General features: G+C 38.9%; 1 protein-coding gene across 4 annotated transcripts; it reads right to left on the bottom strand.

The window, feature by feature from the left end:
* Positions 1 to 1,242: 1,242 nt before the first annotated feature.
* LOC145787811 (uncharacterized) lies at positions 1,243 to 5,375 on the bottom strand. 4 transcript variants are annotated; one of them, XM_082599641.1, is made up of 8 exons: positions 4,941 to 5,375; positions 4,740 to 4,836; positions 4,057 to 4,133; positions 3,686 to 3,763; positions 2,837 to 2,917; positions 2,529 to 2,603; positions 1,818 to 1,999; positions 1,243 to 1,454 (listed from the first exon to the last, which is right to left on the bottom strand). In XM_082599641.1, the coding sequence occupies exons 1-7, from the start codon at positions 5,134 to 5,136 to the stop codon at positions 1,824 to 1,826; spliced, it is 780 nt and encodes a 259-aa protein (XP_082455767.1). In that variant the 5' UTR covers positions 5,137 to 5,375; the 3' UTR covers positions 1,243 to 1,454; positions 1,818 to 1,823. The 4 variants fall into 4 exon arrangements, with proteins under 4 accessions (XP_082455767.1, XP_082455765.1, XP_082455766.1 ...); XM_082599639.1 differs by having other exon boundaries at positions 2,828 to 2,917; XM_082599640.1 differs by having other exon boundaries at positions 2,837 to 2,920.
* Positions 5,376 to 12,417: the final 7,042 nt, after the last annotated feature.

Raw genomic sequence — 12,417 nt, forward strand, 5'->3', positions numbered from 1 at the left:
TTTTGAAAAAGTTTGAGAACCGCTGTCCTAGGCCATCCAATGATATCCAAAGAATAGCCTACGCGGCTATCCAAAGAATACGCTGTGCTTTCTTCATGTTTTAGGGGCCCTTGAAAAGATTTTCGCGCCCCGGTTCAAAAGTAGACTACACTTTGGACCCCTTGTCAACGCCAGTGGTGCATAGGAGCTGGAGTCCGGATTTTTGTCGGGAGTCGGGAATTCTTGTCAAAAACAACCCGCACAACAACGTGTCGTTGGCCCAACGTTGGACCATCGGAAACGTTCCGTGGGCCTTCCGTTGGTTTCCGACGTTGGCGCGTAAGATATTTGGCCAGCGGTCCAACGTGGGCGAATCGTCAGTCACAAAAATCGGTTGGCTAAACGTCGATCCCACGGTGGCGCACTGGTGGCCAACCCTTTCCCAACCATTTGCCAACTGCGACCAACCTGACGACCAAACGCTTTCGTTAGTTCGACGTGGGATCCACGACGCAATTTACAACTATCCTCACTGTGGCGAAAAAAGGCTTGCCTAATCGTAGACCCAACGTTGGTGCACTGTTGGACAACCATTTGCCACCTGCGACCAACCTGACGACCAAACACTTCCGTTGGTTCAACGTGGGATCCACGACGCAATTTACAACTAACCTCACTGTGGCGAAAAAGAGTTGTTTAATCGTAGAACCAACGTTGGTGCACTGGTGGCCTACCTGACGACCAAACGCTTTCGTTGGGTCGACGTGGGATCCACGACGTAATTTACAACTATTCTCACTGTGGCAAAAAAGAGTTGTTTAATCGTAGAACCAACGTTGGTGCACTGTTGGACAACCTATGACCAAACGCTTTCGTTGGGTCGACGTGGAATCAACGACGCAATTTACAATCATCCCTTCTGTGGCGAAAACGATTTGGTTACTCGTGGGCCTATATAACGTTGGCCATCCATTTGCTAATCTACTACCAAACGATCACGTTTTGCTCTGACAAGGGATAGACATTACGACCTCACCAAACCGAAAAAGTTTCTTAACTTTAACCACATGGTGGCGTGTAGTTAACTCACTTTTTTCGAGTTAATCTGTGCTGATAATGATGACCACGAAGATGTGGCATCGAGGCCTCAATTCGCAGTAAACCTTATCACCCATCATACTAGCATTCCACTCGGTACAACATTGCTAGAAAAGGCATTCATACAAGCAAAAAGTTGGACAGATGGCAGTTAAGTTTGTTTTTATTTCTAACCATCATAGCAAAAACAAAAAACATTCTACATATAACAGCGGTCCAGAACAGGGCAGAAGAGCCAAATTAAAATCAAATTTCCTGTCTTCCTCTTCTCAAACGCCCGCCATCTCTATCTCTTGCGTATTTCAGCCAGTCTGAAATAGCGGCATCGATATTTGAATTTGTTGCTGTGGACAGGTTGTGGGTTCTTCGTACTCCATCTAAAAATAATAATGTCATTGGGATAAATTACCAATAGCTGGTCCAAACCAATATGTCTAGTGGAAAAAGTTGGTTACTGAAGCCACGTAACTAACTCTAACAAGCAACTTTTTCCCATAAAGCAATGAACTAATCACGCTGAAAAAAGCTCTGAAAGCATCTCCCATGCTTGATAAACTCAGAGTTACATTGATTACAACAGTCTGGAAAAGAAAATGGAAATTATCCTGCTACAAATAAACTTAGAAATCATTTCTTCGGAGTTTTTGCGAATTACTTCTGTTACAAATACAAAATTATGATTTTTTTTCGTCACTGTAATAAACACCTTTTTCATGCAACCTTGCATTAAATCTACTCACCCTGGATCATTTGGAGAAGGCGTAGTAGTAGAAGTTGAGTGGAAGCACAAGATCACTAGGAGGTTCGCTTAGACATTGCTGACGATCATCTTGTGCTTTCACCAGAGAATCAACTAACATGTGCGTATTGGCTTGCTGCATTTTTAGTACTTCGATGCCAGCCAATGCTTTTTGTAGCAAACCTGAAATACGTTTTACTGTAATTGAATGTTTTTTTTTTTTTGCTGAATTTAAAAATAAAACTGAAAGCATTCAATAAAGAGTCATAACGGCACTGGTGAGACCTAAAAGGCCGAAACAGAGGCTTTGTCTGTAGTTACCTATTTATTAAAAACTGGATGTTTGTTGAAAAAGAAACGTTAGGTAAAGGGGTAAAAGTAAAGGTGGTTCCTTCCTCGATTCTAAGATTTTGGGGGATAATGAGAAGAAAAGGTTCACATTACGCTATTAAACCTTTGGCACTGACGAGACTTCGGCATTCAGAAACTACGCCCACCCAGTTTATTGCACCCCAGGTAGAAGTGAGCGGTGTTTTTCAACACCAGATCGAATCAGGATTGCATCATTAAAGAGCGCACACCTTATCCGTTGCGCCACCCAACCGCCATTAGGTATGAAGGTTTTTTACAAAACAAGTTTTGGGAACTAGCAACTTATAACAGCTTAACTCACTAAAGAAAGTAGCCTAATGCCATAGATTTACAGATTTACCTTTAATTTCAAATCTTGACAGAGACATGTCCTCATCAATGACACTTACATCTTGCAAAATATCTGTTTGGAGACCTAAAAAACAGTTGAAAATTTTTAAAGCTTCAACATTTAATATAGTAGAATGCATCATTATATTTCTTGAAAAAAGCTTGAAAACAAGAATAATATTAAGACTATGTTGCAATGGATTGAATAGGGATTGCAACATAATTTACAAACTTTATTACTGTCTGTTGGGAAAAAATAATCGAAGTCTGACTTTCTTGGCTTTTATTTATTATGGCTAGAAATCTCACCAGACTTACTGGAAAAATCAGTTCTTCCATCGCTTCGTTTTGAATGACTGGGGCCAGATACAGCTCTCTCCGATAAACTGAGGTCATTTTCTTCTGTGCCAAAAAAAGAAAAATAAACACATTAGCCATCGCTGGACCGGCGATAGGGAGACGCCTCGGATCGAGAAGCCCTTTGTTGCTTAAGTACAATCCTTGCTGGGGCATGACACCGGTGCTTCATCTTGGATAACCAATGCCTGGCAAGAGGAGTGGACACACTCACACACAACACCTCCAGACTCAGTACCCTTGTCCGGACGCTGGACCTTTGCCACTAGGAATGAAGTTCTGCCGACCTGTCTGGGTACGGCTGAATCGCCTCCGCACGGTTATTGGGTCGCTTCGAAGCCTTGATGCACACATAGGACAATCAACATCCGCGGCATGCAACAGTGGTGCAGAGGAACAGACTACATACTCTACCACTGCCCGACTTTTACTCCACCAAGGCAGTTGGTCTGTCAACCCTGGAGGACTCTACAATCAAATGGATGCTCGAAGAATGCCCGGACATTTAACCCCAATGAAATGTAGTCCCAAAACCAACCGTTTACACGAATGAAGATTTGCCGGTTATTAATTAATCTAATCTAATTGTTGGAGCAGTAGGCCTACTTGAGTTTTATTAAAGTTTTGTTTTATAAAAGAAGAGGATGGTTTCCTTGACAACGTTTGCCATCTTACTTTGTCAACTATCAGACCTACTGCAAATTACAATGCTTCAATCCATAATAAGACATTTCCATAGAAACATAGCAGGAAATGAATTTTTTATTCAAGATGATTTATTGAAAATTCAAAACTTCGAACATAACAAACCTTTTTCAGACTCACTGCTGGAATAAGACGAAACGGATTGCGGCAAGCCCTTTTTTGTTGGAGTTGAAGAAATCGGTTCTGCGCAGTACGGCATGAATGAAACACACGCAGGCTATGTTTATTTTTTGTTTACATAGGCAGTGGTTTTTGCATGGTTGATTGGTTACATAACCTCCCATATTCAGTTCAATGTGACAAAGACAGGTGCCGCTAGAAGCCTATTTGAGTAGACTTTGACAAACGCTCACAATTTTCGTTTTTGCCTTCTCCTGTATGTAACATCAATAAATAACGACAAACTACCCACGTCAAGACGAAATCAATTAGCCTATATTTATAGGCTTTTTATTTGTCAACAAACAATCACTTACCTGACATACGACTCTTCTTTCGTGTAGATTTCCCCTCATCTAAATCTGACTCAGAGTCGCAAAATCTCACGGTTGGCCTAAATTCAATAGATATGATCATGAATGACAGACACTATGACAGACAACAGATGGGCCAAGATAACCACAGAATGGACACCAAGATATGCAAGAAGAACTAGAGGGAGACCAAAAAGAAGATGGTGAGATGACATAGAAGAAAAGATTGACATCACCTGGATGAGAACAGCAAAAGACAGAATAGTGTGGAAACATATGTGGAGGCCATCTGCCGAAAAGATTGACATCACCTGGATGAGAACAGCAAAAGACAGAATAGTGTGGAAACATATGTGGAGGCCATCTGCCAGCAGTGGCATGACCGGCTGATGAAGATGATGATGATCCATAAATGGCATTTGCAGAATTGAATGCATTAATAAGACATTCACTTCTTTGCCATAACATTAAATCTTCTTCACTAAAGCAAAAATGATACTGCATAATGTAGCAGGTCATAAACGTACGCCTTTTTCTTGGCCTTTTATGTATAACATTTGACAGCGATATTTCATTTAATCCGGCAACAATACTTGTGATACAAGTGGATAGCACGACGTCGTGCTTTTTGCCATCTAAGGCTGGCTATTGTCAATTAATCACAGTCTACTGCACTAGTAATTTACTTTCTTCTTCGCTTTTTTGACACCTCCACGTCTGTTGTGTCAAGGTCCGATGTGTCCTCTGCTCGCCGTAATTTCAATCGTGTTTTCTCATACGAATCTGAAACGTAAAGCAGTAGCGTATCTTTCCAATTAACCTACTGTAGCCTACATGGTACATTTGTTTAATGTTAAAACCATAGTGAAATATATTAATTCACTAACCATTTTCATACAAAACTCTCACAACTTCGCATGTCTGCCACGAGGTCAGTGCTTCATGACGGTTTTTCACAGCAGCAGAAAGCTCTCTTGGTCCGTATTGTGGCCACAAGCAAAATATTTTTTTATTTTCTTTCCGAAGCCAGTTTTGAGGCGCCATTTCAATGCTTTGATTTCCGAATGCCACAATTTTATACATTTTAAAAGTTGCAAGACAAGGAATATTCTGTGTTACCGGTGCTACTGCTGTAAGACACAATTCTTATGGTTATGACACTGAAATGCAGCTTGCTTAAAATAGGTACGGCCTAGCTGGTTGACTATGGAATTTTATATTTAGTCAAATAATATTAAAAAAAGATTGCATTTCCCAAATAATACTTGCATAAACATGGGGAGACCTATTCTTATTGAGTAACTGCTGATGCCACTGGTTCATGTTTATACGGTGACCATTTTTTGGGAGTTCACATTTTTTAGAAGGTTTCAAACACATGCTTGATTCGCACAGTGACTCATTATATTATATCACTAGGGCGATTTTTTTATAACCTAAAAAACTCAAAAATATGACTTTAATTTTCCGAAAAAGAACCCAAAAAATAACTTTATTCAACAAAAACAAGAAAGCGAAAGAAAAAGCAGCTATTCAACATAAAAAAGGATCTACTGTAAATTAGTTTCAATTTGAGCTCAAATTAAAATTACAGATTCAAATTATACATATGTAATGTTTTACATTCTCTGGCAGAAAGTTTCTGTCAATCAAACACTTTCGGTGTTGCAGGGAAAACAAGTGGTTAAAAATAGTTAACACAATTTGTTTCATCAAAAAAATTACTTTACTAGCTTTCGGGAATAGGCTACACGCGATACGAACAAGCATGGGCTCGTTTAAACCTAAAATCCATACCATAGTAGACGATATATTAAAAGTCTTGGCATTACATAGAATGTAAATTTATCTCTTCAGTAGCAATGAAAGATAAACAAATAGGGAAATTAGGCAAAAAAGTATGCAAAATAAAGTGACCTAACAAATGAAAAGTAACCTAAAAACACAAAAAGTGACTTTTGGTAACTTTATAACTTCTTAAACATTGACCCTAAGACCATGAACTTTTGGTTCTACATTTCTTTTGTTAATTGGTACAACTAAAAAAAAGTAACTTTAGAGACAAAAAATCGCCCTATATAGCCTATCACATAACGTCCTCCGGTCGAAACTATGTATGTCATAATAGCAAACCTGTAAAAATACCAGCGAACAAATTGCTTATCACTAGCATTTGTTGAAACAATGACTAATATTATGATTTAGGAAAGAAAACCAGTAAAACAAGAGTATTTGTTTGTTTGGACGGCGGTTGAACTGAAATGACACTTACTGTAGTTGTGATCAGTTTTAGGATATCTATCAAACGTTATTTAGTGGAAAAACTACATGTTCATCTTTGTAAGGCAATAAAACACATTTTGTAGCAATATCAGAAAGATTAGTCATCACAAAATTGTTACTTAAACCAGACACATGGTGTATGCCGCAAGACGATGACGGCATGGGAAAAATATAAAAGTCAGTAATGGTTTTAAATTCTTCTGTCACTAAATTGATTATTTTCGATCTGGAGCAAAGCAAAATATTTCGCACCATAACAATTCTTCCCGAAACCTTAAAGCAATTGTCTCCGTCATCAACGGAAATGAACCATTTTTTTGTTTTTAAAGTTTTGTATTGAACAGCATGTTTAAATTGCCATGGCACAGGTCCATTTTCATGCATGCGTCCCAGTCGATGACTATCCAATTCATTGTCGTCGTTGTTCTCCAGCAGCTCAAACTCGTGTAGTCTTCTGGCAATTTGTGGCAATGGAGTTTCAGCTTTCCGCACCAGTCGTTTCATTTTTCCTAAAAAGCTTTCAAATGGAAAAGCTGAGAAATTGTCCAAAGGACCAAACGTTTTCACGTCATTGGATATATGAACTAAACCGTGCACATTGTATACTACAAACTCTTGCCCATACAACAGTGACGAATGTTCAATAAACTTGGATAAAAAGCCATGGGCAACATCTGTAAAAGTCTTGCATAGCTCGGTACTTGTAAAAATGTAAATTGCTGCATGTAATAACATAAAATTATCATAAAAACGTTTTTCTAGCACATCTTTAAGCACAACAGGTCCACTAAACAATAAAAACTGCCTGAATTCAGTTGCTTTCCACCGATCAACTTCATTTAAGCCTCTCGGCTTCCGTGAAAACTCTCTGGGAATAAAAGTTCTTTTGGAAAGTAGAGACGATGAAACACGCTGAATCATCACAGAACTAATCCTACACTTAAAAGATCCGGGGATCCATGCTTTAATTACACGCCTCATAACACCAAGACACACTAAATGCATGTAGTCTAATGGAAATTGTGACACCATTCCAACGCCCACTCCGGTAAAGGGTGACGGACGTAAATGGTGGTTGTTATCATTCATTTCAACAAAATCTTCATCGGTACGCAGTGGGGATGAGCATTCGGGAAATGTGATTCTTCTCTCCACTCTAACGCCTCTTTGACTACATTTATCGCAACCAAAGTACCCCGAATGTGCTTTGATGCCTTTAACCATTGCTCGCGCTGGAGCATCACAAACAACTGCCAAGATCTTTACAAAATATCTATTTTTTCTGAACAGAAATCCTTCTGTTTTAAGTTTGGTATATTCTTGCAAGAAGTCTGAAAGAAAATCTTCAACAGAGTTTGGTTTTGTCTTTCCATTGTAGATTCCGATTGCAAATGGTTTACTTGAAAGGACATCAATCAAGCCTAAAATTGGCCAAAACTGGTCACTGCTGCTTTTAAATAAAGGTAAACCATCAATATTCATTTTCATTTTAAAGGTTGAACCATTGCTCGGGAAAGATGAGCATTTTCTCAATAAGTTACCCACAGAATGCTCCAGACCAATGTGATAGTATTCTCCACCCGCAACCCGTTTGATGTCATATACTGCTTTTGTGGTATTCAGTAAAGTACGAGAATCACGAGGTAAAATGGGGTGATAAGGTTTTAATACTCCAAGTAGTTTTGTAAGAGCAGAATGTGGAATTTGACAGTTAAGTGCCCAACTAGACAAACTGCTCAGGAGGTCAGCTTCATGGTTTTCATCAAGATCACTATTGACACTTGTATCAGAATCAGACACCGGTCTACAACTTCCGAAACTGTGTTCTATATTAGAATCCGTTGGCATGTCCAGATTAACTTCACGTGGAAAAAATTCTGAATCACATATTTGATTTTTATTCAGCTGTACACTTCGGCTTGATGAATTCGAAGTGTCTTTTTCGCATGTAACACTTGGAGAATGACTACTCGAAGCGGATTGATTAGTTGTTTCTGCAATATCTTCAAAGTTTGGTTGCGACAAATCTTCAAAATGCTGGCGCACTCGCATTCTTGCATTGCGGCGTATTGTACGTGATGACAGTAGTTTGTTTAGTTTCTCTTTAGGCATCATTAATCATGAAATTTTACTTTTCTAAAAACACAACTAAAACAAAAACCAATTTTTAAAACAAATATCAGTGTTACCGGCTACGTGACCAATAATTCGACATAGGCCTACCAACATTGAAGATCAGATATCAAATTCATTGGTTGCTCAATTCGTGGGAGTCGTTATAATAGCCAAGGTTTGAAATTAACATATTTTTACTGCGGCAAAATCATTTCCGGCGTAAAATTACGAAATGTGAAATGGCGTCTGTAATCGCTGAAGGAAAAACTTTGAATACGGTACGTTTATTTGCCATAATTTAAACTGCATTTTTAAATTCAATGATTTCTCATCGATTCTACAATTTTATGCCCTAGTTAAGCAATAAGGAAAGCTCACGAGACAAAATAACTGCGTTTTAGAAAATAGTATTCACTGCTCAAGAGTGCAAAAAGAACTGTTTTAGGCGATCAATTTTTAAATTTTTGCGTGTAAAATCGTTCTTAATGATACGTAACATTCCATGATCGTTGCATTCAATCTCAAACTTCAGCGGCCGCAAAAAATTATGATGTGAGGTTGGCTAGGTAATGATAATGGTAATAGACGGTGTTGATGCAGGCAACTGATTACACAAGCAAAACGACTTTAACAGAATAAAAACACAGAAAAATGAAGTAAAAATGCTAGAAAATTCGAAAGCGAAACACCCACCACCAACGGCAGTATTAAATCTTCATCGTTAAGCAGTAACTTGCATTACCATTTTCAAATTGTATGACGTTTTCGGCACGAAAATTGAACTAGCAAATGTTGAGAACGTCAAAAGGGTAATATTTACAATTGCGACCAAAGCCATAAAACATCTTATCTTGTATCATTTTTCAATTTAATTCTCACACATTACGACTATCTTTGCTTGAAGAACGGCATGGGTAGTCTTCATCGCATATTTTACTGATCTAGTTTTGTTTAAATTCAATGGTTTTGATCTTACTAGCCACCGCTCACGTCAGGATTATAGTTTTCCCTTCGCTCTACTGGACACGCTTTTTCACCCAGTTAAGCAATTGCTGGCGAACATCAGCCTTTTTTTGCATTGATTCAACGTCTGCAGGCGTTGAATCAGTGTGCAAAAGGTTGATTTGCTGATTGGGTTTCTGTATGCAACACGAGTTCATAATTTGCGTCCGCACTATTTTTGCCGACGCAATTAATACTTTGTCAGATTGCTTCAGCATACAGAAAGCCAAATACTGCCATGCAAGATCAGGCTCAAACAGGATTGGCGTTTTTTGAATTGTTTTAGCATTTGAAAAAGAAGTGCAAAAAAACTCTGTTTTATCAATTCGCAGTGTTTATAAAATATCAGGTTTGAAAAGCCCGCATCCTGATAATGCTTTTCATTATCCTAATTGCATTTTGAGCTGATTTTGTCAACAGCATGATTTCTATCATTTTTCAATTTTTACTACAAAAGTTTTTTTTAATTCTATTTAGAATGCTAAAAAAAATCCAAAAACGCCAAAAATATGTCAAAAGGCCAAACCCCAAAAAAAAAAAAATTCATTAAAAAAAACGCCAAATGTCTCAAATTTGGCATTAAAAACTCTAATATGGCAATCTTATTTGAGCCTCATCTTGCACGGCAGCGTTTAGCTTCCTGTCCATGATGCTATAATAGCGACGTCTATGGACTATGGCAGGGGTGACGAACCTTTTTGCGGTCGCGGGCCACTTTGTCAAATACACATGAGCTATCGGGCCACACAACTTTTTAATCGTAACCTATAGACCAGGGCTAAACAGGCGGACCGCGGTCCGAATCGGGACCTTCTGGGTGTTGATGGTGGACCTTGAGCTTTTGGAAGAATAACCTCACAGCCACGTTTCAGGGATTCTTTAAAACAGATTTATACTGAGAGGAAGCCATTTTTACTGTGATTATCCTAGTTGCTGGGAGACTTCGACTCCCAGACTCCCCAACACTTTCTCAGAAGTCCAATTTTTATTGATTGATTGAATCTTTATCCTCGGACTGGGAAAGCTTCTTGCAGAGCTTAATCCTGGCAGTTTCGTATACTTGTAGAGGCTTTGAATCACGGACGCAGGCCCGGTCACCGAGATTGACAGAGTGAAATTTCAGATTGTTGAAGCTTTGTTGCCGGAGAACTATTCCACCCCTTAGATGCCACTGAATGGAGAGCAGTCCTTAACATGCGTTGCTCAAGCGCACGCCCCGAGAGTCGAACCAGCGCCGCTTGACCCTGAAACTGAAGTCACGCGCTAACCAACTGAGCTATCGGGCGGGTCCATCGAGTTCGAGTTATACCAATTCGAGTTACATTTCACGTAAAAAAGTGGTTTGGTACAGATAGTTTAACTTTCGTGGTTGCGTGTGAAATAATTTATTCACCGGACCGCTAGAAATATTCAACTTGTCAAACTGGACCTTTGTTAAGATTAATTGAGTAGCCTAACCCTGCTTAGACTAACCTGTTCGAAATACATTTTTATTCAGAAAAGCCTAACATGATATCCAGCCAACAGTTTGTTGAACATCAAACTTTGTTTGCTTGCAAGTCAAGCAAACAACATGACTTCTAAACAAAGTTTGGCGCGAAACTACCAGGAATAACCTATCAAGGCGTTGTCAGTCCGAGGATAAAGATTCAGAATCAACCAAACGGATATGGAAGCTGGAAAATAGCAAAGGAAAGGTGTATGTTAGCCTACCAGTGAAGGCAAAACACAGCGTTGAGATGTCTTTTGTCTTTAATGGATGAGCGATTGTCAAATTGTTTTGCGGGCCGCACAAAATTCTCTGACGGGCCGCATGCGGCCCGCGGGCCGCAGGTTCGTCACCTCTGGACTATGGTCTATGCTTATTCAACGCTTAAACTTAACAGTGGTGTACAGAAGAGGTCAGCGAGCACAAGTTTGCGATGCATTTGCTGCCAGGCCGCGAAATTTTTTTCCCACGAACTTTTTGTAACTTCGCATAGAGTTTGTATTAATACAGTGTGCATGCAAATATTTTTCGTTGGCTTGTTTGGTTGAGTGGTTTCATCTAGCGTTTTATGATCGTGAGGACAACGGTTCGACGCCCATCGAAGTCAATTTATTTCTTTTAATTAATTTTTGCGGTGCACAAGAGCTTTTCAAAAAAGTTATGTTAGGGTTTATTCTTAATCAATTCCGAAAATCTTACTTTTAGAGTGACCAATTTATTTATTTTCTCAGCTTATTTAAACTTGACTAGACTAGGTGTGTCTCCAGGCTATGTTATTTTTCAAGTTCAATGTTTAGATTTGGACCTGGATGGCGAAGATTGGCTGCTGACTTTGAAAAATCGGTAAAAACAGTTACGCGCGCCTCGCTGTAACCAGTAATGGCTACACTTACAGAAATATGCTAATGAGACAAAAGTTCGTTGCCGGGCCACAAAAAACACATTATCTCGTAGTAGACATGTTAGATTTAATCACATTTAATTTACACGCAACCTATCGTTTGTTCAATTTTTCCTTCATTTATCTTCAACACATTAACGAGAGGTTGGTAGAAACAACGCTTAAGCCGACCATGCTGGTGCTTGCAGTAAAAAAGGATTGTCGAAATCTGATGTAGCCTATTCCTCACAACTCGAGCAAGTTTTCATCGACCTGAAAACTCAAAACAATTTACTTCAAAATGTAAAAATGACCTTATTGACCTAACAAAAACTTGACCAAATAATTTAGTGTTTTTTGAGATTTTATGTTAAAACTAATGATTTTGATCAATTATATCGTACCGCAATTGCAAAATTGCGATACAACACAGCAGTCTGAGCCACAAAACTGGCGACATAAAACAAAACAAATAATCCTTACAAAAACACGCACAGCGCAAGCTTGCTACAAAAAGTTGACTTCATTGAAAAAACAGTAGATTAGCTATGTAGTATTATCGAAACTATCGCAAAAACCACTACACTGCACACCC

Source organism: Aplidium turbinatum, chromosome 18, assembly GCF_918807975.1.
Source record: "Aplidium turbinatum chromosome 18, kaAplTurb1.1, whole genome shotgun sequence".
Lineage (NCBI taxonomy): Eukaryota > Metazoa > Chordata > Ascidiacea > Aplousobranchia > Polyclinidae > Aplidium > Aplidium turbinatum.